Source organism: Salarias fasciatus, chromosome 3 (assembly GCF_902148845.1).
Source record: "Salarias fasciatus chromosome 3, fSalaFa1.1, whole genome shotgun sequence".
Taxonomy (NCBI): Eukaryota; Metazoa; Chordata; class Actinopteri; order Blenniiformes; family Blenniidae; genus Salarias; species Salarias fasciatus.
The window spans coordinates 2,817,753-2,844,822 of NC_043747.1; the positions used below are offsets into that span (position 1 = coordinate 2,817,753).

A 27,070-nucleotide genomic window follows, 5' to 3' on the forward strand; every position below is an offset into this window, starting at 1 on the left:
CGACTGTCCATCGGACTGTCGGACTGCTGCTCAGACTAACGGTGGAGACGTGTGATTCTTCTCCTGCTGTCAAGTTTGTAGAAGAATATTTAAAAGTGCGTTGGTTTCATAAAGCACTTTTCTTGACAAAGATGCTTTGCAGTGTCTTTATTCATTCATTCATTCACAACTGGGTGGTGGGGAGCGATGTCTGTAGCCACAGCTAGCCGGGCGGAGAGACAGAAGCCGGGCTGTACGAAGGAAGAGAAGAAAGGAGTGGAGAGACCAGGTGACGAGCTCAGAGTTTATTAGAATCCGTCTTCTGTCCCCATAAGGAAGATCTGAGTCCAGACCCCCCTGCAGCCCCTCAGCCTACATTATCTCCTGAACCGCACTGCTCTGTGTCGGTGTGTGTGTCTCCGGACAGCCTCGTCCTTGGTCCTCCTGCCGCCCGCACACACACCCTGCTGCAGCCGGTAGGTCCTCCGGGCCTGGACCCGCTCCTGCTCCAGGACCTCGGTGTCGTCCAGGATCTCCAGGCCGGGAATCTGGCTGATCACGTACTGTCTGGGGAGGCAGCGAGCAGAGAGTGTGTGTGATCCGGTCTCTGATTCAGCAGCAGGGCGGTGAGGTTCTGACAGACCTGTAGTCCAGGTACTGAGTGTGTGTGCCTCCGTTGAAGTAGCTGGGCGCCGCCTCGTTGTTCATCATGCTGAGGATCCTGCAGACGGAGAGGAGGCGGAGTCAGCACCGAGCGGAACTCCGCCACACACACACACACACACACACACACACACACACACACACACACACACACACACACCTGATGGCCGGGAACTTCTGCCGGACCTCCTCCACGAACACGGGCAGGTTGTGGATCTTGTTCTTGTTGATGCAGACCGTGGTGATGCTAGGCATGTAGGGGAACTTGACGTGGGACGTGTAGCTGTTGCAGTCCAGGATCAGGGTGCTGAGCTTCTGCAGCTGGCCCAGGAGAACCGGGTTCCCGGGAGCGGCGAGTGAAGGACCACACACACACACACACACCTGCCTCTCTTCACCTGTAGAGCCAGGGAACTGGCTGGACGGTGTGTTTGAAGGATACTCGTCCAGCAGGTTGTAGCTCAGGTCCAGGACCTCCAGGGTTTCCGTCTGGGCCAGGATGCTCTCGTAAGGGATCTCCGTCAGGTCCTGGTAGGCAAAGGAAAGCCACTGGAAACCAGAGACCTGGTCCTCCATGGCCCGAACCACAGCAGTCCAGCGTCTGGACTAGAGGAGAGAACCGAAGATCAGAGAGGAGCTGATCGAAGATGATCGTCTCAGATCTCAGAACAAAGACAGCAAAGAGAAGAACCAGAGACGGTTCTAGGCAGGTGGAACCACGGTAAGAACCACAGAACGATCCAGAGGAGAAAGAAGAAGAACCAGAGGAAGAAGTGAGGAAGTAGGTCAATGTAAAGCAGACGGACGTGGAGAGCGTCGAGCCACGCCGTCGCTGTGGAGGACGAAGGTTTCAACAGAAGGACTCTGTCTGAGAGGGAGGCGCCGGAGGCGTTGATAATGTGAGACTCATGGATCTGAGCTGCAGACGCCACGGTCCTCCACGGTCCCCCTCGCTCTGAACACTGTCGACCTGCTGCCGACCTTCACTTCAGGCCTGTTCGTTTATTTGGTATTTATCATGATGAGACTGTCCTTGTGGGGACCAAATGTCCCCACAAGGATAGGAAAACCTGGCACGACCTACCTCGTGGGGACATTTTTTGGGTCCCCATGGGGGGAAACAGTGTTTTCTTGGCCATGTTGTTGTTACTGAAAAAAGTAAAAGTGCAAAAACATTTCTTTAGGGCTACGCTTTGTTTTGGTATGGGTTAGGGTTAGGGTAAGGGTCAGGGTTAGGAGTTAGACATGAATGGGAGTCAATGGAAGGTCCCCACGAGGATATAAATACAAACATGTGTGTGTGTGTGTGTGTGTGTGTGTGTGTGTGTGTGTGTGTGAGAGAGAGAGAGAGAGAGAATGTTCCTAACTCAGGATGTTTTACTCAGTGAAGCCTCCTCTGACGGTCCTGTAACGTCACATTCATCCATTCATCAAACTTCTGCACCGTTTTACATTGTACAGGGTCACATGGCACCGGAGCCAATCCCAGGACAGCAACACCTGGACAGGTGAGGACAGGTGGAGACAGGTGAGGACAGGTGGAGACAGGTGAGGACAGCAGAAGACAGGTGAGGACAGATGGAGACAGGTAAGAACAAGTGAGGACAGATGAAGACAGGTGGAGACAGGTGAGAACAGGTGAAGACAAGAACACCTGGACAGGTGAGGACAGGTGGAGACAAGTGAGGACAGGAACATCTGGACAAGTGGAGACAGGTGGAGACAGGTGATGACAGGAACATCTGGATAGGTGAAGATAAGTAAAGACAAGTGGACACAGGAACACCTGGACAGGAGACAGTCCATCACAGGACATCTAATGTTGTGAAGTTTAAAAATCATGATAACTCAGTGCCTCAACATGTTAATAATCTGATTCTGGAGTTTCAGCTCCGAGCTCTGACCTTAAACTCCGGTTGAATGACGGTTCTCTGTGGTGAAACAAAGATCTAGAAGAAAGCAACAGCTGAGAGCTTCTGCTGAGGCTGAGAGGAAAACGATGAACCACTAAGAGACAGCGGTCCTGGCCGGAGGTGAGTCCAGCAGAGGGAACAGCTGAGCCGAGCTCCTGCAGACGGACCCGGCTCCCTGAACGCTGCAGGAACCGCGCTCCCGTGAGAACACGAGAACATGAGAACACGCCGACGCCGATCCGGCTGTCTCCTCGCTGTGTGAGCTCCAGCTATCCGGTCAGCGTGAGCGTCCCTCCGGTTCTCCGTCCTAGATGTCTGGTGTGTGTGGTTCTGCAGCAGGACTCACCCGGGACGAGGAGGATCCGCGGTGTGTTTCCCACCCGGAGCCGCAGCGCCGATAAAAGCCTCTTTCACGGCGCTGCAGATCACATGACGGGGATAATCACATTGCTGCCGGAGCGTGTGGTGTGCAGGAGACATGCAGCAGAGACAGCGCCGAGTTCTTTAAGAACACCAACACACACTCAATACACAACTTTTACTGATCACACAACACAAAGCATCACTGCGACTGTCACACAGGACCCAGAGAGCCTCTGGATCGGTGCCGTGAGGCCTGGTTTCTACAGATGAAAGACAGTCTGGGCAGAACCAGGTTCCGGGTCCAGTCAAGCAGTCCGAGAGCAGATGAAGTGGTGAGCCCTGCTGCTCTTGCAGTCCTTGACGAGCCACTTGGCCCTCCTCCAGACCAGCACGCACTTGTTGCCGGCGCCCCCCGTCCCGGGCGGGGCCGCCGGGCTCCTCCAGTTGGTGTAGCCGAGCGCCTCGCCTCCGGCCCACTCCCAGCATCCCCGGCCCTCCCTGTCGCTCAGGCCTGCCGCAAACGAGACGACAGAACCAGTCAGAGAGTCTGCAGACGCCCCGGAACCCGGGGACCTCCAGCCGGACTCACCGATCCAGAAGGGCTTCCTCCCGCTGAAGTCCCACAGCCAGTCCATGTCGGCTTTGGAGAGGACGCTGGCCAGACCGCCCTGATACCTGACAGGAGAGCGAAGACGTTAGCGGGCGTCTCCGTCCGGCGCCGCCACGAGTCCCGTCTCCGGGTCCCACTACCTCTCGATGCAGGCCCGGTTGGCGGCGCTCCACGTCACCCTGTGCTCGGCGCTGAGGACGAAGCAGCGGCCGCCGTGGAAGCTCCACCCCTGAGGACACGCCCGGGCCGCCGCCGTCTGAAACCCACACGTCACACACTCACAGCCCTTCTAGATCGCAGACGAAGGACCGAGCTTCAGGTTCAGGCAGTGGACCGTGAACCAACAGGCAGAACGCCGCAGATCTCCAGGATCAGTAACCCAACTCAAACAGCAGCACGGACGCTCTGTCCCTGAAAGCCTGTCTCGTTACCCAGCCGGACCAACCACCCAGCGGGACCTGGTGAAGACACTCTGACCTACCTCTGGCGTCGCGGTCCAGAGTTTCCAGGACACTCCGTTGCAGTGAAACAGCTGATTAGTGTTGTGGCTGTAATGCAGGAGTCCCCTGAGCTCTGGAACACATGGCTTCTGGATCGAGTCCGCCCCCGGGATCTAGAGGCCACAGAGACCCTGACAATTACGGTAGTGCGGTTTCTCATGGTAGTCAGGTTTGTTTAAAGTGATCCCCTGGTCTACAAGCAGGACCTGGTCTGATCTGGGTCACAGGGTGACGTCTGGACCAGAACACTAAGGACTCAACCTCAAACTACACCCACACTGAATTCTGCCTGTTTTCATGTCAGCAGTGAAACATTCTGTGTTCTCGAAGAGGAACATGAGGTCCTCTACCAGAGCAGTCCGAGGTCCTCTACCAGAGCAGTCCGAGGTCCTCTACCAGAGCAGTCTGAGGTCCTCTACCAGAGCAGTCTGTCCTCTACCAGAGCAGTCTGAGGTCCTCTACCAGAGCAGTCCGAGGTCCTCTACCAGAGCAGTCTGAGGTCCTCTACCAGAGCAGTCTGAGGTCCTCTACCAGAGCAGTCTGAGGTCCTCTACCAGAGCAGTCTGAGGTCTTCTACCAGAGCAGTCCGAGGTCCTCTACCAGAGCAGTCTGAGGTCCTCTACCAGAGCAGCCTGAGGTCCTCTACCAGAGCAGTCCGAGGTCCTCTACCAAAGCAGTCTGAGGTCTTCTACCAGAGCAGTCCGAGGTCCTCTACCAGAGCAGTCCGAGGTCCTCTACCAGAGCAGTCTGAGGTCTTCTACCAGAGCAGTCTGAGGTCCTCTACCAGAGCAGTCCGAGGTCCTCTACCAGAGCAGTCTGAGGTCTTCTACCAGAGCAGTCTGAGGTCCTCTACCAGAGCAGTCTGAGGTCCTCTACCAGAGCAGATTGAGGTCCTCTACCAGCGTTCTCTCATGTCTTGTCACTTTTTATGGGTCCAGTCCAGTGATGTTCCTCCAGACTTGGTCCCTCTCAGGTTTTCTGCTCTCCTTCCTGGAGCCTCTGGTGAGGAGCAGCTCTGCTCCAGACTGGTTCAGGTACTTGATTTAGTTCTCCTGGGTCTGTTAGTCCTCAGATTGGTTTTGAGTTTGAGTCCTGTTCTGGTGGTTAGTGTGACTGGTTCTGACCTGAGAGTCCTGCCCAGCTTCACTCAAAGATCTTCAGTGACTGAATTTAAATGTGATGAATCCATCATTCTCTTTCCAGTGAGTGGACCCACCTGGTCCTCAAGCTCTCCCACCGTCTGCGGTATTGGCAGCCCTCTCTGAAGACCGGCGGACAGCTGCTGCTGTCCTCTGATTCGGACGTGGATGTTGGCCTTCCTGCCCTCCGGCGCTGCAGCGCTCTCGTCTTCTGCCTTCATTTGCATGATGCCGTGATACTGAAGTCCAGACAACAGCAGAACTGAAGGGTTTGGACTGTGAGGATTACCATTTTTCTGGTTTCTGATACTCACTCTGTAAACCAGGTCTGTTCCGTTGTGATAAACTGTTGACGGTGGAATCTGAAACGCAGACAGAGACTCACTGCAAGGCTCCTGCAAAGAAACACTGTTATTCTGAGTAAACGTAAATGAAAAGAATCCAAATCTGTACTCACAGATCTGGAACTGGGGCCGAACTCGGAGTGCCTTTCTGTGGAGATTGACCCGTTTCCCAGGGACGGGGACGCCGTCTCCCCGAGTCCAGATCTCCGAGTCTGAGGCCTGCGGAGGTCTGTCCAGCTGGATGGACCCATGCTGGGGGTACAGGTCTGACCGGATCTCCTTCCCTCCCAGAACCGGACCGCTCCCATCCGTCAGTCTGCATCGCCCTGAGGGTTTGTTTTTTCAACGAGGGACACTTTGATTAAAAGAAATTATTATATTTTGCGATCGTTTGTGGCTTTAACTTGATTCTCATTACATTTTGAGCTACAGACGTAGACTTTATTTTCACACTGTCCATCTGCTTCAGGGATCTGATCCACAGGTTTTTCATGTTGACGTGCCGTCTTTCAGCTTTCAAGACATATTTCTTGTTGCTATGGTGGTTGCTACAGATGCAATGAACAAAAAAAAAACGGGAGGAAGCTGTTGCGTCCCGGACGACCAGGAAACCGAATGATACGATCAGATAAACGACACCATCGGGCAGCAGAAACAAGCAAACTCCTGTTTTACCAGAGTCTCTGATGGAGACGACAGCCTTGTCGGTGTTTCCGATCACCGTCCCTTCAGGATCCACCAGCAGCACTTCAAACGTCTCCTCAGCTTCCTCCAGACCGTCTGAGACCAGCTCGGCCTGCCAGGTCTGCCTGGACTCACCTGCAGCAGCACACCAGGAAGAGCTTCAGACCTCAGAAAAATACATCTCCCAAATGAGTACCACTTTGTTTTGCATTAAAACATTCATGTTCACGGTCTTATTAAGCCTGAAACGTTTCAGTTTTTCAGCTCTGATTCGGAGAACGTACCCGGGTCAAACTGAATGAGGGAAGAAGGGTTCATGAGGAAATCCTTCCCGGCCGTTGCAGTCACTTCCTTGATCTGGACAGAGAGACGTGTGGACAAACAGAGCCGACAGTCATGAAGACAAACGGTCCAGTTTGCAGCTGGAGGCCTGAAACAGGAAGTTAGCATGTCTGCTCATCAGCAGCTAGGCAGCGTGGGTATCTAATGGTCTGCAGACCTTGACTGTGATGTACGACGACTCTGCCAGGTTCCCTCTCCGAATGATGTTGAGTGAGACGGTTTCCTCCTCTTCACAGGTGAAGACCCGAGGCTGGGAGAGCTCCACGCTGGACCAGCGGAACTCTTGTCTACGAACACATGGTCACACACTGCAGAGTCACACACTGCAGGGTCACACACTGCAGGGTCACATACTGCGGGGTCACACTACACACTGCATGGTCACACACTGCAGGGCCACACACTGCAGGGTCACACACTGCAGGGCCACACACTGCGGGGTCAGTCACACTGCGGAGTCACACACTGCGGAGTCACACACTGCGGAGTCACACTACACACTGCAGAGTCACACACTGCAGAGTCACACACTGCAGGATCACACACTGCGGAGTCACACACTGCGGGGTCACACACTGCAAGGCCACACACTGCGGGTCACACACTGCAGGGTCACACACTGCAGGGTCAGTCACACTGGCGGAGTCACACACTGCGGGGTCACACACTGCAGGGCCACACACTGCGGGGTCACACTACACACTGCAGAGTCACACACTGCGGAGTCACACACTGCGGGTCACACACTGCGGGGTCACACACTGCGGGGTCACACACTGCAGAGTCACACACTGCGGGGTCACACACTGCAAGGCCACACACCTGCGGGGTCACACACTGCAGGGTCACACACTGCAGGGTCAGTCACACTGCGGGGTCACACACTGCGGGGTCACACACTGCAGAGTCACACACTGCGGGGTCACACAACTGCAAGGCCCACACTGCAGAGTCACACACTGCGGGGTCACACACCTGCGGGGTCACACACTGCGGGGTCACACACTGCAAGGCCACACACTGCAGAGTCACACACTGCAGAGTCACACACTGCAGAGTCACACACTGCAGAGTCACACACTGCGGGGTCACACACTGCAGGGTCACACACTGCGGGGTCACACACTGCAGGGTCACACACTGCGACTTCAGACGGAGCCGGTCAGATTCTTACATGTGAGCAGGCCCCATGTTCCCCAGAGGATCCGACACCCGGAACTCCAGGCTGTCCTGTCAGAGACTCCTCCTTCACGTTGATGATATACGCAATAGATTTCTTACTCAGCTCCGTCTGGGAGAAGCGCCGAGAGACGAAGCTACCTGGAGGACACAGGGGAAGACGGCGTTTCTCCTTCTGAAACATGCCGGAGTTCATCTGGAACGATGATGGAACCTACCGGAGGTGACATTTTCCAGGTAGCCAAAATAAGGTGGACGGACGATGCAGAAGACCACGTCCTCCTGGCTGCCGCGGTCCTCGGCCTTCAGCTCTCGAGATGAGAGGAAGATTCCGTATCGTCCGTCCGCGAACTGCTCCACTTTCCACATGGGGACCAGCTTCACGATCTCAGGGACGACGTGTCCACAGGACTGATCTGAAACCACGGTCGGCTCAACGAGTCAACGGAATATGATAGTCTGACCCTCTGAGTCTGGTTCTGCAGATTTCCTCTTGCTAAAATTGAGTTTTTTCCAGTTTCAGCTTGTAAACTTTTAACATAGTGGCAGAATCAAACAAATGACAAAATCAAATTCCACATGATGCTTGGAAACTTTTCTGGCCCATTTCTCATTGTGACACAGGCCCACAGGATCTAGAACTCAGTACATAAGACAGTTTCTCCCGTACCTGAATGGTGAAGAAGACGGCTCGGTCTGTAGCCGGCCGTCCACGAGGAAGCCTCGCCTGGTGCTGTCCGAGGCCATGAAGCCAACCGGTCTATTTGAGACGGCCCCCCATCGTGTTTGTACATGATCTCCAGGTCCATGATGTCCTCCTGGGTGAAGTTCGAGCCGGCGCCCAGCGTCTCGCCGGCTAGGAAGAGCTCGCCGTACTGCGGCGGCTGCAGGACGACGAAGGTGAGGTCGCCGGCGGGGTGTCGGTGTCAGACAGGTGGAGGCAGTCATCGCCCAGAATCATAGCCGAGCCTTGGGGGATGGTGAGGCCTTTGTTGGTGGATAGAGAGGGCAGAACGCGGTCCACCATTTCCACCATGATGCTGAAGGTTCCTTCCGGCTGGTTTTCCCGTTACTGACCACAAACCTGCCAAAAACACGTAGAGACTGTGGTTAGAGCAGTGAGTTCCCTGCACAGACAGTTGGGAGAAATGCTCTGTGCATCAGCGTGACCAAACGTCTGTCTGAACTCACTGGAAGCTCTCCCTGGCCGCGCTGGCCTGGTTTGTCGTGAACGTAAGCGATGACGTTTGCTGCGACGTCCATCTGGCTGAAGGAGGAGATGGACAGTCCGGGGTGTTTGATGTACTCGATGTAGCCGTGGACCGGCGGGCTGGTGATGATGTACAGCAGCTCCTCGGCTTTATCGCTGCCCGTCGGTAGCCAGGAGGAACGTCTGTGGTGAGGACGACTCGGTCTCCCCGGCTCATGTTCAGAGGTTTTATCAAGAGGGCAATGTTTCCTGAGAGGACAACGAATAAAGAAGGTTCCAGTGAAAGACCTCAACGATCGGCCAAAGCTTGATGTCGTCTCCTGATAAGTTCACAATGTTTGCAATGGATGTGTTTCACTGAGTGCTAAATAATAAATTACAACACCTTTCTCCAGGTCTTTGACTAAAATGTGGAAGTGCTGAGAGGGGGACCGATTTGTTCCGTCCAGTAGGTGAAAGACGAAGTAGTCCTCCTTCTTGGCAGCGTGGAGGTTGGTGTGGACGTATCGCAGAAGGTTTCATGTCCACCATGTCCTGGGTGGCAGTTCCCCCCGTCCGCCAGTGTCTCCCAACCCCAGCTCTCCTGGAGTGAGACGGGAAAACTCTGGTGAAGGAGCAGCAGAGGTTCTTCTCCCTGAACAGTGAAAGTCGCTGAAATCTCTAAAATCACACAAGTACAGAAATAATCTAGCAACTCACAGTGATCACTTGATGAAGACGTTTAATCAGTTAAAAACCCAGCTCGGGTTAGGATCAGGGTTAATCCTTGCCCTAGGGCTGACCCTAAGCATTACCAGCTTGTCCATTAGCAGGGTTCTGGGTCTGGTCCCAGAAGACCTGACCTCTAACCTGAGTCAGTCAATCCTCCAGATCGCTGCTGGTTGGAAGCAGAATCTTTGAGGCTGCAGTCAAAGTTCTTCCCGAGGCTCTGGACTGGCTGGAATGTGAACCCAGACAGTGGGAAGTGGAACTTGTCCACTGATTTACCCTCCTGAGCACTAGAGACCTTCACTTTGCTGGTTTAAATCCCATTTCCATGAGCTTCTGGGGCCTTGGAGGATTCATCCTCTGCCTGGCACTGACATGGGGGTGACAGACAGGTTGTTCTCTCATCTTGACTCTCTTCCCATCAAGAGTGAGAACAGCATGGAGGAAGAAGAGAGGACGAACGTTTACCCTCCAAACAGACCTACGAGGAAATGTGAGCTGATCCCGCCTGTCTCTATGAAAGCATATTCTCACAGGAAGCCTGGAGAGAGAGAGAGAGAGAGAGAGAGAGAGAGAGAGAGAGAGAGAGAGAGAGAGACTGGGCTCTGCTGCGCCGACAGGAAACTTATTTCACATTCCTAACCTCAGCTGGAGCAGCATGGACTCCACAGGGGAGAAGTGATGGAAAACCCAGCTCAGCAGAGCGCAAGGAAACACGAGAAGGACCGACAGAGCGGGAAGTTCAGGAGGTGAGATCTTTAACAAGACAAGTACAACAGAAAGCCAGTTGTTCTTATGAGGTGCGGCTAATCTGGGCTAAACATCAGGGCCGGTGGAGAATGGTTACAGTTCAGAGCCACAGAGGCCTGATCTGTTGTTGACTGCTTTTCTACACAACCCAAAACTCCGTCACGTCGAGCCTGAGCAGGAAACTTGAGTGTACTTCCACAGAGCTGCACTGACCTTAAGCTGAAGAAGTCCCTGGGTTGAGACTCTCTCAAGACGTACATGACCTCTGAAGAAGGGCTGTCATTGTCCTGGGCGAACAGGTTAACGCTGGAGATGACCCTGGTTGCTCCTGGCTCCACCACCAGGCCGTTGTTCCTGAAGGAAGAGAGCAGACGTCTGGCTCACGTCTTTAGACGGCCAGTCGGCGAGAGGTGATCATAGAACCAGCCAAACCTGACGATCCGAGGCTGCTCGTCGTTCACCGGCAGCACTGTGACCGCCACCTTCCTGTGGAGCCGGTGTCTGCCGTCCGTCAGCTGGACGGTGAAACTGTCCTCCATGTTCTCAGAGTCGTCGTGTTCGTACATCAGATCCATACCTGCCGAACAACGACAGACATCTGGGAGGACAGACTGGTTTCTTCATGTCTTTAAACACTGTGTTATCTTAAGGAAACCCAATAAATTCCCCCTGTGAGGAGTTTTAAAGACCTCGCCTTCGGTGTGAACGTACCGCTTGTCAGCTCAGTCCAGGTGAAGTGGGACACGGGCGGACGCGTCCTGGCTTCCTGCGTCTCGGCGACGGTTCCTCCACCGCCGCGGTTCACGATGCTTCCGTGTCGAGGAGGGCTGACCAGGCTGAAGCGGAGGACGTCTCTGGGCAGGTCCAGATCCGTCACGTTCAACACCGACGAGTCCAACAGTTTCATGTCCCCCTCTTGGACCTCGTCACAGCAGGGAGACAACATTCAATGAGACATCCGAGGGTCAGCGAGAGACTCTGAAACTATCTGTGATTTGAAACGATATAGCTTGAAAAACCCAAACCATCAATGCAGACGGCTGATTTGTCTCTATCCAGTTTGAGGGAAAAGAAACCTGCTGATGTGAGATTGTGGATGTTGCGGGGCGGGCGGGAGTGCATGGGTGGCGTTATAGAGGTTTCAGTCAACTTGCGTTTGTTCTAAGAACCAGTAAATGATCTGAAGACTCACTGTGATGTTGCGAGCCACAAACTGCGGCGCCTCGTCGTTGGTGGGGTTGATGATGACGTAGAAGGGAACGTGGGCGGAGCTGTGTTGACCGTCCGACACATACAGCATGAACTGGTCGGCGGTGGGCTCCACCCTCTGGTGTCTCGACTGGACGTAGTTAATGTGACCCTCCAGAACATCTTTGTACGGGAAGGAAGCTTTGGAGGAAGAAGATCAGGAAATCAGTCCCTTTGCTTGTCCTTCGAATGAGACCGTCCAACATCCCCCTGCGCCTCACCGATGCTGATGCCCGAGTTGCTTTTCTCAAATCCAGGACTGGGAAGGGTGTTCTCGATGTAACCGAACTGAGGCGGGGAAACCAGGGTGACCGTCAGCCCGTCCACGAGCGTGTCCACATCGGAGACCTTCAGGTGGGTCTCGGTTATCAGGGCGGTGCCCCCTTCGTCCACCACAAACAGCTCTCCTGCAAACCAGCGTCTCAGTGTCCGTCTCAGAGTTCACTTCTGTGAATGGGCTTTGAGTGTGTGTGTGAAGCAGCCGACCTGTGGCGAGTGACGGCGGGTGACTGTCCACAGGAAGCACTTCCACCTGCAGGTCGTACACAGGGAGGCTGTCCCGAGTCGGAGCCGAATGTCCGGTCCGGACGGGAAGTTCTCCGTCGGAAACTACAAAGGTGATGGTGTCGTGGCGAGGACTCAGCCCGATCTCCAGTCCTACAAGCAAAACCACAAGCTCTTAACTCCCAGAGTTCCACAGTGAAACCCTGAAATCCACATCCTGAACTCTGACCTTAGCTCACCAGCTGCCTGGACGGCGGCTGCTGTACCTGTGTGTTTGTAGGTGATGCTCTTGGCAGCGAGTCTGCCTGAGTGAAGCTATCGACGACCACGCCGTTCCTCAGCACCGCGCCATGCGCCGGCTGCCGGGCGATCAGGAACACCAGGGTCGTCGTCGCTGTCGGCGTCGGAGGCGTGGATATACTCTGCCGTGATGGACGCTTCCTGTCCCTCTGCGCACCGGAGAACTGCGTCAGGCCTGCCGCCATCACCGGGACCTCGTTTCATCGGCATGATCTGGAAGTAGAGACCGAGACAAAGGTAAAAACGCCTTGTTTCTTTTCCAGATCATGTGAAATGGCGGTACTTACCTTGACAGAGATGACGAAAGGGACTGTATTGGTGCCATCCGTTGCAGTGAACTCCATGTTGTCCTCTGTGGTTTCTGAGTTGTCGTGACGGTACCTGCATGAACCCATCCACCGATACAGAGGATGGTGGATTACATAAATACTTTCTGGAGGACTTATTTGTATTTTTTCTACCTGAGGTTGGAGTTCTTCACGTCCTGCAGGGTGAAAGTCCGCCCCGCCTTGAGAGGGACGCCGTTCAGCTGCAGGTCTCCGTGCAGCGGCGCCCGCCGAAGCTCCACCTGCAGGGCTTCCTCCAGAGAGTCCACATCGGACAGCATCAGGTTTTGGGACCCGAGCCAGCCCTGCCCCCCCTCGTCTACAGTCAGAGGACCGGTCATGACCTGGAACAGAAGGTTCCTGATTCACCGCCGCGGCACCACAGACCTGAGGACGGCGGGTTTCTGTTCTACCTGTGGAGGCTGGTTGTCCACTGGCATCACAGTGACGTTGAAGCAGATCCCGAGGACCGTTTTACCCAGATGGTTGGTGAGAGACAGAACAAACTGGACCTCTTTAGGATACGGGCCAATGTCCACCATGGGGGCATGTAGGCTACTTTCATGAAGTTCACTGCTTGCTGAAGAAGCACGACATAAAAGAACTCAATGAAACCGAACTGAAAGCGAAAACACCAAAACTCCACCCGGAATGCGACCCGGTTACCTGCGTGAAGACCCTCAGTGGGGGGTGTTGCTGTCTTTGGTGAATTTGGGGATGCTCTCCACCAGGAACAGCCTCCCCGCATCTGAAAGTCTGAAGAATCGGCGCCATCAGGACAGGGTTCCTCCGCGGGGGGTTCTGAGGCCGGGGACGGGCTCACCTGTGAGGACTGGTGTAGAAAGGCGGAGTGGTGACAGTAAACGTCAGCTCGCCGTCCGACGACTCCTGGTCCGTGAAGTGCAGCTGTTTCCGTGTTATGTGAACCACGTCGGTTTCCTTGACGACGAGCAGCGGCTGGATCCAGGAACCTCTTCGGGCGGCCGGTCCGGAACCGGCTCGATGTGCACCATCACCACCTTCACGTGCACACGGATTCACTGGCCATCAGGACATGTGACTTCCTCCCTTTGAGGGAAATCCCCTCCACTGTGATTGCTTCCCCCTGTTCTCCCTACCTTCCCCTACCTAATACTAATAGTCCTTTTCACAAAAAATAAAAAGTTAATTTATGCAAACCCACATAAAACCCTGGTTAAAGCTGCTGTGAGCATGGCAGACCTATAGGGGGCAGAGTGAAGAGAATTCTTGACCCTGGAAGCTCTTTTCATTATTAGGGACCGAGCCCGAGGGCGAGGTGGCCTCAACTGAGGCCACCTTGCCTGAGGGCAAGGCCTCTATTGTTCTTCGTTCGTTTTTTCTTATTATTATTATTATTAGGGACCGAGCCCGAAGGCGAGGTGGCCTCAGACCTGAGGCCACCTTGCCTGAGGGCAAGGCCTCTATTGTTCTTCGTTCGTTTCTTCTTCAACGTTATTATATTCCTACGCGCAAAGAAACCCCAATTTGACCCCCTAAACATGCACGAAAACTCACCAAATTTGGCAGGCACATCCGGACCGGCAAACATTTGATAAAATGGAAAAATTAACCCCATATCTCCATCCGCTCTCTAGCGCCACCTAGAAACGTGAAAAAAGCCCACCGTAACTCGCAGGAATGTCGCAGAGAGATCAAACCAACTCTCATGCGTTCGTCTCCTTGAGATCTACAAAAAAGGATCTGATATTTTTATGCTAAATCCAACAGGAAGTCCGCTATTTCAAGTTATATGTCAATTTTGATGAAAATCAGCCGAAAATGACTCCTCCTTTAAAAATTATCTGCTCCGAGACCGCTTGTTGTAGAGACGTCAGAGTGGTGCCAAATAAAAGAGGACAAGTTTCTCTCACAAAGTTGTTCAAAACTTTTCAAAAGTCTCAGGGGTGGATTTTATTAACCCTTAAAGTTTGAAGTCTGAAAACGCACTTGCAACACTACAATGGACAGTGCGACCCGCACGAATGTCGCAGAGAAATAAATCAACATAGATGAGTTCGTCTGATCGAGCTCTACAATTTACCAAGAGACATACCTATACCTAAATCCAACAGGAAGTCCGCTATTTCCTGTCAAATCAAATGTGCCTCAAAACACTTTTCACTCAAAACCACTAATATGGACTGTTTCACCCTTCACAGTGTTGTACAGAGAAAAAAAACATATGCATGCGTTCGTCTCATTGAGATCTACAACTTACTCACTCGTACCCATGACCTAAATCAAACAGGAAGTCCGTCATTCACACTTTTATTGTACATTTTTGCTCAAAAATCTCGCCTTCGTCATCAATTAAGCCTTTCCGTTTCAAAACTATAAGTCTGACTGCTCTGAAAACTTGATATATGTAAAGACAACTAAAATGCCTATCAAAGTTGAGGGTGTTTTTTTCATTTTGGGCAACGGGAATGCCAAGACCAGCTGTTTTTACCAAAGAGAAACTGTTGTCTGCCGAGTCACACTCTAACATCATGTGACCTACTTAAGCCATATATGGACATAGAGCCTCTGGGCTGATCTGAGAGCTGCTGTAAAACATTCTGCATGTTGTACCTGCTTTCCACAGTAGATGGCGCACCGTGACCACAAATCACACATGACTGAAGCAGCAGTGCCCCTGCAGCAGCAAGCCACTGAGGAAGCAACACTTGAAACACATTGGAATGATCTAAACAGCTGTCACCCTGCAGAAATGTCACCTGATACACACCATACACCTGAAATCACTCTTTAATAGGTGTATGGGTGATGGATGGATGGATGAATGCATGGATAGATTGATGAACAGACACACAATGGTATGGAACGACACTATTCTGACACTCAAATTGATATATTGGTGGAGCACACATGACTATCAAAATAAAAGCCTTAGACCCCCACAAACTAAAAGTCACATTTTTGCAGAAAATGACATTTTTACAAAACAGCTTCAATTTCGGGGTAAACAGTATTAGTGGAAGCATGTACTACGTTTCCAAAATACAAGGTCAAAATTCCTTCAAAATAAAAGCCCATTTACAACAGAAAATTAGGTCAGTCTTGAAAATGGATGTTTGTTGAGGAGCAAGATGGATATATTGTTGTTTGCTAAAGTGGAGCACACATGACTATCAAAATAAAAGCCTCACACCCCTTCAAAATAAAAGTCACATTTTTGCTAAAAATGACATATTTTTACAAAGCAGCTTCATAATTTCGTGTTAAACTGTGTTAGGGAAGCCTGTACTATGTTTCAAAATAGAAGGTCATAATTCCTTCAAAATAAAAGCCCATTTACAACACAATGAGGTCAAGTCATGTAAATGGATGTTGTGACGGAGCAAGATGGATATGTTGGGTTTGCTAAACTGGAGCACACATGACTATCAAATAAAGCCTCACACCCCTTCAAAATAAAAGTCACATTTTTGCAAAAAATGACATTTTTAACAAGCAGCTTCATAATTTCGGTTTACACATTGTTAGTGGAAGCATGTACTACGTTTCCAAAATACAAGCCCAAAATTCCTTCAAAATAAAAGCTCATTTACAACAGAAAATGAGGTAAAGTCATGAAAATGGTTGTTTATGGAGGAGCAAGGTTCCCAGTGACCTGGACTTCGGTCATCAAGGTACAAGGACGACCTCAGTCAGGCCACCTTGCCAGAGGGCGAGGTCCCGTCCAATGCCGCTTGCGGCTTTAATTATTATTATTATTATACTCCTGGCGTCTTTAAATGCAATTTTGACCCTCTAAACATGCACGAAAACTCACCAAAGTTGGCAGGCACATCCAGACTCGAAAAAAATTTTATAAAATAAAAAAATTAACCCCGTCTGCTCTCTAGCGCCACCTACAAACTAGCACCTTCAACTAGCACAACCGAGACACAAGAAATTCTGCACCCCTGTCAAGTAGGAATGTCGTAGAGAGATGAAACCAATTGCTGTCATGTTCAACTCATTAAGATCTAAAATCATCCATTGACACCCTTGACCTAAATCCAACAGGAAGTCCGCCAATTACCTTTCAAAGTAAAGCTTCACGCAGCTGTTTTACAACACCATTTATTGTAGAGATGTCAGAGTAGTGCGCTCTGATAGGAGAAGTGTCTCTAGAAAGGATGTGATCAACTTTTTCAAAAGTCACACGGTTTGGATTTTATTAGCCCTTCAAAATAAAACTCACATTTTTGTAAAAAGGGTCGCTATGGCCAATAGGAATGTTGTAGAGAGATCAAACCAATTATTCACACGTTCGTCTCGTCGAGGTCTACAAATCTCTCATTGACAAAAAAGACCTAAATCCAACAGGAAGTCCGCTATTTCCCTTTCAAAGTAAAAAATCACTCCTCATTTAAAAATTATCTGCTCTGAGACCGTTTGTCGTAGACGTCAGAGTGGCGTGAAAATGAGAGGACAAGTTTCTCTTCCGATATTGTTAAAAACTTTTTCAAAAGTCTCATGGTGTGGATGCTGTTAACCCTTAAAGCTAAAAGTCTTAAAATCCACTTGAAACACTACAATGGTTGCTACGGCCCAAAGAAAAGCCGGAGAGAGATAAAACCAATGGTCATGCGTTAGTCTCACAAAGATCTAAAAATGACCAATTGACACCGAAAACCACAATCTAACAGGAAGTCCGTTATTTCCCTTTCAAAATAAAAGTCACATTTTTAATAAAGCGGTCGCTACTGCCTGTAGGAATGTCGTAGAGAGATCAAACCAATTGCTCATATGTTTGTCTTATCAAGATCTAAAAATCATCCATTGACATGCATTACCTAAATCCTACAGGAAGTACGCTATTTCCCTTTCAAAGTAAAAATCACTCCTCATTTAAAAATTATCTTGTCCGAGGCCGTTGTCGTAGAGACGTCAAAGTAATGCGGCCTGATAGAGGAGAAGCTTCTCTACAAACGATGTTTCAAACTTTGTCAAAAGTCACACGGTGTGGATTTTATCAGCCCTTCAAAATAAAACTTACATTTTTGGAAAAAAATGGCTGCTGCAGCCCGTAGGAATGTCATAGAGAGATAAAAACAATTGCTCATGTGTTCATCTCATCGAGATCTAAAAATCACCCATTGACACCAATAACCGAAATCCAACAGGAAGTCCACTACTGACCATATATGGGCATGCAGTGCAGTCGACAGCAGCTGTCATTAAAGGGTACATATGATGCCGTTTTTCAGTCATGTCATATAGGTCTCTGAAGGCCTAAAACATAGTATTCAGGCTTCTTTACAACAAATTCATCCTTCTTTCAGAGTTTCAGCGATGTAAAAAGTCACTCTCGGAGTCCTTCAGAAGTTATTCAGGTCCAACCGATTCAGCGGGGGCCACGGCAATGGAGCTGCAGTGCATGAAGCTCCATTGCCGTGGCCCCTGCTGAATCGGTTGGATCTAAATAACTTCTGAAGGACTCCGAGCTGCACGATGTCTGTCTGAGTGAGTATATGAGCAGGCACACACCTGCAAATAAGGTCCAGGTGTCAAAAAAACCGGAGTTGCATGGACTACCTTTCCAAAATAAAAGCAAAAAAATCCTTTATAAAAAAATCCCATTTACAACAGAAAATGATGTAGAGTCATGAAAATGTATGTTTATGGAGTACCAAGGGGTTAGTCATGATTATGACAGCGTGTACTGCCTTTCCAAAATAAAAGCCCAAAATTCCTTCAAATTAAAAGCCCAATTACAACAGAAAATGAGGTCAAGTCATGAAAATGAATGTTTATGTACTGGCAAGGTTCCCAATGACTGAGACTTCAGTGCTAACAGCTAAATGTTAGTGTATGAGAGATGCTAACAGCTACATGTCAGTGGATGAGAGATGCTAACACCTTCATGTTAGTGTATGACAGATGCTAATATCTACATGTTAATGGATTGGAGATGCTAATAACTCCATGTTAGTGGATGGGACATGCTAACAACTCCATGTTAGTGGATATGACATGCTAACTGCCTGCTGCATGTTAGTGGAAAAGACATGCTAACAGCTACATTAGTGGATGGGAGATTGCTAACAACTCCATGTTCGGTGACAGGGTGCTGGAAGTCTATGGAGGAGCAAGGTTCCCAGTGACATGTACTTCGGTCATCAATGTACAAGGACGACCTCAGTCGGGCCACCTTGCCAGAGGGAGGTCCCGTCCAATGCCGCTTGCGGCTTTAATTCATATCTTTGATTCTCTTGCAAGAGCCTTTAAGGTCTGTCTGCTTTTCACTGAACTCCAGCATGGATGTATTTTCTCCTAAATAAAGAAATAAATCAGTTTGAGACCCAGAACGTCAAGGTCACACAGATTTTCCCTCTTTCAGTCAGATTTCTGCTCCAGATGTGTTTCTGCTGCCCACCTGAGGCTCGGACAGGTTGGGGGGGTCGTGGTAATCGACAGCACCACCTCGAAGAAGTCGTCATAAACTTTGTGACTCTGGTGTCGAATAAATCACAGACTGAGTCAAGTCCTTCTGCAGGAAGTGGCTGACGGGATAATCTGGATAGGAGAAGAAAAAAAACCTCAGAGGAAGTACTGACACTCTTCCACATTAAGTCACATCATCACAAGTATAAATGGATTTTGTTGGAATTTATATGACAGATCAACAGGAAGTAAGTTTTTTTTTTTTAATAATGAAACTGAGAGGTGTGGTTTGCTCCAGTCTCTCAGTACAATAAAACACAACAAAGCAGGTTTGTATCTGCGGCTGTCCGTCGGAGGTGACCGTGCTGACCTGCCAGGCCCCGGTCCGGCGCCTTCATCACCTGTCCTGCTCGAGGAGGAGCGGTGATGTTGAACAGGATGTAGTCGTCACTGGAGTCCATGTCGGAGGCCTGGAGGCTGGAGCCGGTCAGCGAGGCCTGGCGGCCCTCCGGCACCTCCACCAGCATGTTGGTGATGAGGAACGGCGCCGTGTCGTCCTTCGGGAGGATCTTGATGGGGAACTTGTGTCGGGTCTGATGGGGGCCGTCGGTGATCCGGAAGGTGATGAAGTCCTTGGTGGTGTCGCTGTCGTCGTGGTGATAACGGACCACGCCCGCTCGGAGCTCGCTGACCGTGAACACCAGGTTCTTTCTACCTGAAGTTCACAACGAACAGTCAGCAAGACTGAGCTCTGGGACAGAAAGGGTCGTGTTCTCCAACATTCATAATCTTACTGGCTTTGATCAAAGCATTACATTAGAGACACAGAAAGGGTTAGCGTTAGCTTGAATATAACAGGTACCATTGACTGGAAATAAAGTGGCGCCGGTGCTTCACCAGCAGCTCCAATGGTGGATCTTGAAATCTTACACGTTTAAATCCCAGTGTGTTCCTCCATACCTCTGACAGTTAGCTGCCCATGCTGCAGACCGTCGACGGCAATGATGCGAACGGCCTTCAGGTTGTCATTATCCACGATCTGGAGCTGCTCCCAGGTGATTGGACGAGACTGACCCTCTAAGAGACTGAGACCTGCAAAAGAACCGGTTCAGCGCAGACGGAGACCCAGCAGATGTTTTCACCAGAGAGTCATGATGGAGGCACGACTGAAGACAGAGACAGCAGACGCAATGAACAGATGAAGAGCACAACAGAGACAAGCGAGGCTCGAGAAATCAGTGCGGCAGGAAAACCAAACCCGGAGTGTGACCTGCTGAATCTGTGGATGGATGGATGAATGAACTAATGATGGATTAATGGATGGGTGGATGGATGGATGGATGGATGGATGGATGGATGGATGGATGGAATAATGATGGATTAATGGATGGATGATGATGGATGGATGAAACTACTGATGGATGAATGGATGGATAGATGGACTAATGATAAATAATGGATGGATGGATGGATAGATGGATAGATGGATAGATGGATGATGGATGGACTAATGATGGTTTAGTGGAGGTGGATGATGGAGGATGAACAAAGATGGATTAATGGATGGGTGGATGGATGGATGGATGGATGGATGGATGATGGTTGGATGGATGATGGATGGATGGATGATGGATGGATGAACTATTGATGGATGGATGGATGGATAGATGGACTAATGATAAATAATGGATGGATGGATGGATAGTGGATAGATGGATGATGGATGGACTAATGATGGTTTAGTGGATGGATGGATGATGGATGGATGAACTAATGATGGATTAATGGATGGGATGGATGGATGGATGAATGATGGATTAATGGATAGACGGATGATGGATGGATGAACTAATGATGGATGAATGGATGGATGGACTATAATGATGGATTAATGGATGGATGGACTAATGGATGGATGAACTAATTTTGGATTGATGGATGGTGGATGGACGGATGGATTAATGGATGGGGATGATGATGGATGAAATAATGATGGATTAATGGATGGATGGATGGATGTGAACATTTCCTTCCATTTTCTACACCATGATGTGGAGAACCTTTCTTCCACAGAGATACTGAGTTGACTTATATCACAAAGAAGGCACTTTTTTGTTTTTGTATTCCTGTGATGATACCAATACTTATTGAAAGTCTGCATGTGTACTTTTCTGAAGCAAAGCGGCGTTTCTGGAAGTTCTGTTGTGAACCGATCCTTCATGAAGCGACACACACTTACCGATGTTCCAGGAAACCCTGGTGCGTTGGGTCTGCGTTCCTCACAGAAAGTGAACGGTCAGTGGAACTTCTTGAAGAAGAAATCATGAGCCTCAAACTTGCCTGTTGGAAGAAAAAATCAAGTATTTTATACTGAACAACACAAAAGGTCGCTTCATGTTTTATGAGAACGCCATTCCACTCGAAGGCGCTACCTCGTAATTCCGGCGCTTGCTGTCTGAAGAGTTGGGAGGCTGATAGCCAATCAGCATGTCGTTGAGATCGAGCCAGGTGAAGGAGGAGATGGGCGGGTGTGGTCGGACAGGTGGGTAATGAAGCCCTGCTCAGGGGCCTTGGTGACGTTGAACACCAGAAGCTGTGGGACTCTCCTCGTCGTCGGCGTCCAGCGTGGCAGTGGAGAGCGGCGTGAGGATGAACTGGTCCACTTCCAGGATGAACGCGGACATGAAGGACGGCTTGGGCGACTGGTTGGACGCCGCGCCGGAGATCCTCACCGGTATCCAGGCCTGTTCAGACTGGGAGAGACTCAGTGAGATCAGATCGGTCCGGATCCGCGGACGAGCCGGTCGGTGCGGTCAGGATACCTCGTACACACTTCCACTCCTGCTGTCCTTCAGCTCCAGCCGGATGGCGATGTAGTCGGTGTCTGGAGACGGAGGCTCGGTGTGGTACCTCAGCCCATCAGCAGGAAGTCATCGCAGGAACTCTTGGAGAACCTGGCGAGCTTCAGACCCTTCATGCAGTCGTCAGACGCACACTGCGCTCTGGCTTTGTTTTCTGGAGGGAGAATCGGTTGTTGGAGTTGTTAAGCTGCTCGGGGGGAACCGTCCGTCGGGTGGAGGCTCAGGGCGGCGGCAGACCTAGGCTGGTGCTGCTGGACGAAGCTCTCCGGCACGTCGCCCCTGGTGGTGGCTCGCTCCGGCTCCCGGTGACCAGGCGCCCGTGGGCCGGGAGGCCGCCGTCTGCCTGCTCAGGTGGACCTGGCAGTCCAGGCTGGACCTCTTCTCGTACTGGAAGGAGACCACGTTCCCGTCCAGCGGCTGCGACAGGCCGTAAACTCAGGAACCTCCAGGGAGTGCAGGCCGAGCCTGATGATGCCGCATTCCGGTTCCACGATGTCCACATGGAGCAGGAAGACCTCCATGTAGTCTCTGTCTCTGTCAGCCTGGAAACAGAAAGACGGAAATCAGACTGTAGCGTTTAGCGGAGGTGGTCCTGGAAGAGGCCGGAACAAAGAGACGGGAACAAATGAAGGAACGAAGGAGGCGGAGAGGGAACCGCCAGCATCCAGGACGCTGTACCTGTACATCCGCAGCTTAACCACGTCCTCCTTTAGCAGTGGACAGCCGTTGTGGACGTACTTCACCTCATGGGGGCGATAGTGGCAATCGAAGACCTACAGAGCAGGAGAGACGGTCGACTGTAAACCCGAGGCTCTGACGTGAGGACGGGGAAACATTTGCAAAAGAACATCGGGAGCCTTTTCAAAGCATTATTCAACGCAACATACAAAAGTTAGGAGACATTGACGTTATTCTGGAGCAGGTGGATCGCAGAGAATCATCTGTGAAACTGAATGCTGAATTCAGCGCATGTTTCTTCAGTCCGACTGCAAATAAAGGCTCGAACCCTATTTCATATAATATTAAAACCTTCAATCAGCTTTTCAAATAATTGTTCTTAGTTTTTTGTTCCTCTTGTCAAACTGACTTCCAGGTCTTTGTTGTAACTTCTGTTCAGATTCCATTTACACAACATATGGAATAAATCTAACTACCAGGACCAGGATAATATGGACTGGGACCAGGACCAGGACCAGGACCAGGACCAGGACCAGGACCAGGACCAAGACCAGGACCAGGACCAGGACCAGGAGAATATGAATCCTAGTTCTAATTCATTTTTTCTACTCTTTTGAATTGAAATATAATTTTCCAGATATTAAAGGAGCTTCTGTTGACAGTATTCATCTACCCTAAAATCCATTTATTTCTTTTAAAATGTGTTTTTCACAGGCAAATATTGTTATATGATTTAAATGTGATCAGCTGACATTGGCTAATTTCAAAGCCTCCAATTGGACTGGTCAATGTTTTTGAATCTTCGTCCCTCCATTAATTTATATTAATTATCAACTGGAGTGATTTCATTAATAAAATGAAGTTATTTTGACCTAAATTAAACATACTTCATTAATCCTCCTCTCCCTGTGTCCATCTCTCGCTCTCAGTAAGAAGCTACATTAAGGCTCCAGAGACCAGTATCAGACTCCAGTCCTCTTCTTCAGCCTCCACTGCCAGCAGCAGCCAGTCAGCAGAACAATGTGCTCATATACACAGCGTCCAGACTGAGAGCCAGAGGTTTGATCTCAGTCTCAGCAGACTGGAAGTGAAAGAAAAGCAGCCAAAACTACAGAAACCGATCAAACCCGGTTCTGACTGATCAAATGTACTGTACACCTGGTCCAGAGTATGGAACGTACATCAGATCCAGTGTAAACCGAGTTTGGCGGAGTTGATGGTGTTGGATGGTGTTTGATGGTGTTTGGTGGTGGTTGGTGTTCAGGTGGGTGTTGGTGGTGTTTGGCGGTGTTTCTCGGTGTTTCTCGGCGTTTGGTGCTCAGATGGCGGTCGGTGTCGGCGGAGGCTCTACTGAGGCGTCAGCCTCCCCACCCGCTGGGTTATGGGCTCGTTCAGCTCCACCTCCACCTTGCAGGCGTCCTTCGCGTTGGGAATATTGAAGCGCAGGTCTCCTTCCTGAAGGTAGGCTGCCTGACCCGCTTGACCTTTAACCTCGTGTGACCTCCACCAGAGGCTCATGGGAGCAGGAAGCGTCCAGAGCCAGGAGGAGCAGCAGAGTCCAGGTCCGCATCATGAGACTCCACAGCTGGAGGCAGCTCCAGGCCTGCTCCGGGGGCTCCTTTCCATCTGGACCAGGACAGGACCAGCACCAGGACCAGCACCAGGACCAGCACCAGGACCACGACCAGGACCAGCACCAGCACCAGCACCAGCACCAGGACCAGGACCAGACTGCTGGGGAGGCCTATCAACTCCCAGGAGCTGTGAAGCAAATACAAATATCTCAGGTCATCTTCTTAATTTAGCAACTGCAGTCTGGTTGAACCCGGACCAGGACCAGAACCGGAACCATGAGCAGGACACACACACAGACACACACACACACACACACACAGGTCTGCTCCCAGCTTGTTCTCCAGAGAGTGGAGTCACCCTGAAGCATTCCTCCCACGCCACCGAGGCTTCCTCCTTCTAATCAGACACTGAGGATGAGGGAGCGGCGTGTCGCAGCCTGTCCACCTGCAGTGTGTGTGTGGTGTGTGTGTGGGGAGCTTCTCAAAGCTGCTCGCCCTAAAACAGCCTTCATGTTCCACTGCAGAGCCGTCGGAACCTCTGACTCCTCTAAGACACTTTCCTCTGCTTCACCTGGAACCTGCAGCCTGAAGACCCACTGCGCAGGACCGGAGCGCTCTGGAAGAACACGGTTCTCACTAGAACCTGCTGATATCCTGCAGCTTCAGTGTCAGTCAGGAGGAAACATTAAGAACAGGAAAACACTGCTCTAAACATGACTTTCAAAATAAAACCAGGCCTCCAGTTTCAGGCAGCGGCGGGTCTGAAAGAGAATGAAGGAGTCTGGACTGAGATCAGACTCTGAATGAACACAGACGTGACTCCTTGGGGTCCACAGAGAACCGGGTCCTGGACTTCTGGGCCCTGAGTCCCGGAGAAGAGGGATGGGGTCGAGGCTCCGGATGTGGAGCTGTCAAAGCATCCTGCTTTCTTTACGTTCCAGGCTTCTTCCTGTTTGGACTGACTTCATGTGTCAACACCAGCAAATCACTTCAGGAACGTCTTTTACTGAAATCTAATTATTTCTATGAAGAAAACATAAAGTGGTCATGGTGAGATTTAAGGGGGCAGCAGAGTTCAGCTTCAGTCCAACAATATAACCACAGACTGGGAAGCTTTTCCTTTGTCCCTGTGAACCGAAAACATGCAGCTGTGATGGCTCTAGCAGCTGGGAATGCATCTTCTAATCTCCATAATGACAGGGTCAGAGGGCCCAGGAAAACACACCGAGAGAGGCATGAAGGACCAGGCTGAGGAAAACACACCGAGAGAGGCATGAAGGACCAGGCTGAGGAAAACACACCGAGAGAGGTATGAAGGACCAGGCTGAGGAAACCAGAGCAGATCAACCAGCCCCCCTGACTGCTGCATGGAGACTCCAGAAACCCGACTGTCCTGCAGAGCAGACTGAAAACAACGCTCCAAAAGATCAAACTGCTTGACTTTTACCACTGAATTAAAATATTGCTCCATCTTGTGCCCATAAGGTTTAGAGGCTCATGAAGAGTTTTCGCTGGCATCACTGACAGCAGCAGAAGTTCTTGTCTGGATTCTTCACTCACACTGAGACCAGGTCCTACCTGCTGATGGGAGGTTTTCCTCTCGGGACTCGCCTGCTCTCTTCCAGCCCACACTGAATAACTCCTCTGAGGGGCTAGAAGAGGAGGAGGAGGAGGAGGAGGAGGAGGAGGAGGAGGGACCGAGGGAGGGGGCTCCACCGACAGTCTGACGCTGAGACCTGAGACCTGCTGAAACCTGAGAGGGGAAGGAGTCTCGGCAGAGCAGGAAACTCTGATACATGTGAGAAACAGAACTGGACCAGTATAAGGTCAACGTGTGCTCTGGGTCCGCTTCCGTTTCTCCCTGGACGCTGGAGATGAGGGAACCTGCCAGGAGCTCTGGGTCTGATCCAGTGTTGTTACCCGGTCGGTCCAGGAGCCGGTTGACTCATGGTATTGGCAAGGCATCAGAGCCTGAAACGTCGCTCACCCTGTGGTAGTCCTCACAGAGCCGCAGAGAACCATCCCTGTTGGCCACCGGCTCTGCTATCTCCTTCGGCTCTTCCTGAATTTTCTTTCGAGCTCAGGGAGCCGATGGGGTCCTGACACACACCGCCCCCCCGGTTTAGTCTGGATACGGCGCTTCATAAGGTTTCTGAGTCCAGGCAAAGGAGAGAAGAGGTTGGTGAACTCTGCAGGGGGTCTGGGCTGCAGGAGACGGTCATTAGAAGGAGGGAGGCGGAGCTGGTGGGAATTTGGCACCTCGGGCCTCCACAGTACTGACTCAGCCTCTCCAGGTCCAGGATGCTCTGAATGTCCCCGACCCCCAATGCCCTGATAAAGTCAGACCCTCTAGCCTTCAGAGTGTCATCGTACCTCTTGTGACCTGAAACAGGTCAGTAAAGACCCCCCTGGAGAACCATCCCCTCACAGCTCTGAGGCACCAGTGACTGTTTTCTGTGCTCTTCTGAGGGTCAGGGCTCACCTCCGTCGGTCTGCTGAAGACAGAACGCTCCAGTCTGTCAGGGCGGACCAGTGGACTATCAACATGAACCATCGGGTCGAAGGTCAGAACCAGATCAGAACTATAGGAACCGTTTCCCATCATGCTTATCTCTGACTGATGAAATGCACGTACTGCCAGAACATTATGAAACTAATCGGACACGCAGTGTCAGCAGTGTTTTGTGTGTTCGGTCTGTTGTATAACGGCCTCCTTCCTCCACCGGAGCCACCGGGGCATCAGAGTCTCCAGGGAGGCTTCCAGAGGTCTGACGAGGGGAGGAAACATTCCTCAGCTTC

The 27,070-nt window shown here is 51.0% G+C and overlaps 2 protein-coding genes across 2 annotated transcripts; both read right to left on the minus strand.

Annotated features, from left to right (window-relative positions):
* Positions 1 to 355: 355 nt before the first annotated feature.
* On the minus strand, positions 356 to 2,122 carry LOC115386115 (leucine-rich repeat-containing protein 72). The gene is made up of 5 exons (XM_030088328.1): positions 2,010 to 2,122; positions 1,085 to 1,248; positions 803 to 985; positions 623 to 700; positions 356 to 546 (listed from the first exon to the last, which is right to left on the minus strand). The coding sequence occupies exons 2-5, from the start codon at positions 1,216 to 1,218 to the stop codon at positions 357 to 359; spliced, it is 585 nt and encodes a 194-aa protein (XP_029944188.1). The 5' UTR covers positions 1,219 to 1,248; positions 2,010 to 2,122; the 3' UTR covers position 356.
* frem1a (Fras1 related extracellular matrix 1a) lies at positions 2,000 to 25,897 on the minus strand. The gene is given in 64 exon segments (XM_030088329.1): positions 2,000 to 3,429; positions 3,508 to 3,593; positions 3,669 to 3,784; positions 4,010 to 4,141; positions 5,245 to 5,406; positions 5,482 to 5,529; positions 5,647 to 5,837; positions 6,187 to 6,330; positions 6,480 to 6,552; positions 6,695 to 6,824; positions 7,712 to 7,767; positions 7,769 to 7,857; positions 7,935 to 8,111; positions 8,114 to 8,132; positions 8,387 to 8,403; positions 8,406 to 8,471; positions 8,474 to 8,626; positions 8,629 to 8,769; positions 8,772 to 8,800; positions 8,908 to 8,939; positions 8,941 to 9,099; positions 9,102 to 9,175; positions 9,312 to 9,444; positions 9,446 to 9,466; positions 9,468 to 9,509; positions 10,598 to 10,635; positions 10,638 to 10,738; positions 10,817 to 10,961; positions 11,096 to 11,306; positions 11,577 to 11,773; positions 11,854 to 12,039; positions 12,119 to 12,289; positions 12,403 to 12,435; positions 12,438 to 12,523; positions 12,525 to 12,649; positions 12,724 to 12,817; positions 12,898 to 13,106; positions 13,176 to 13,303; positions 13,306 to 13,342; positions 13,429 to 13,448; positions 13,451 to 13,518; positions 13,586 to 13,712; positions 13,715 to 13,781; positions 19,151 to 19,188; positions 19,191 to 19,237; positions 19,239 to 19,290; positions 19,529 to 19,873; positions 20,119 to 20,250; positions 21,398 to 21,463; positions 21,466 to 21,498; positions 21,578 to 21,679; positions 21,682 to 21,755; positions 21,757 to 21,911; positions 21,981 to 22,072; positions 22,075 to 22,173; positions 22,222 to 22,238; positions 22,272 to 22,320; positions 22,323 to 22,352; positions 22,355 to 22,453; positions 22,456 to 22,545; positions 22,675 to 22,794; positions 24,050 to 24,186; positions 24,188 to 24,458; positions 25,850 to 25,897. Coding segments are annotated over 63 exon segments (6,399 nt in total). The 5' UTR covers positions 24,271 to 24,458; positions 25,850 to 25,897; the 3' UTR covers positions 2,000 to 3,223.
* Positions 25,898 to 27,070: the final 1,173 nt, after the last annotated feature.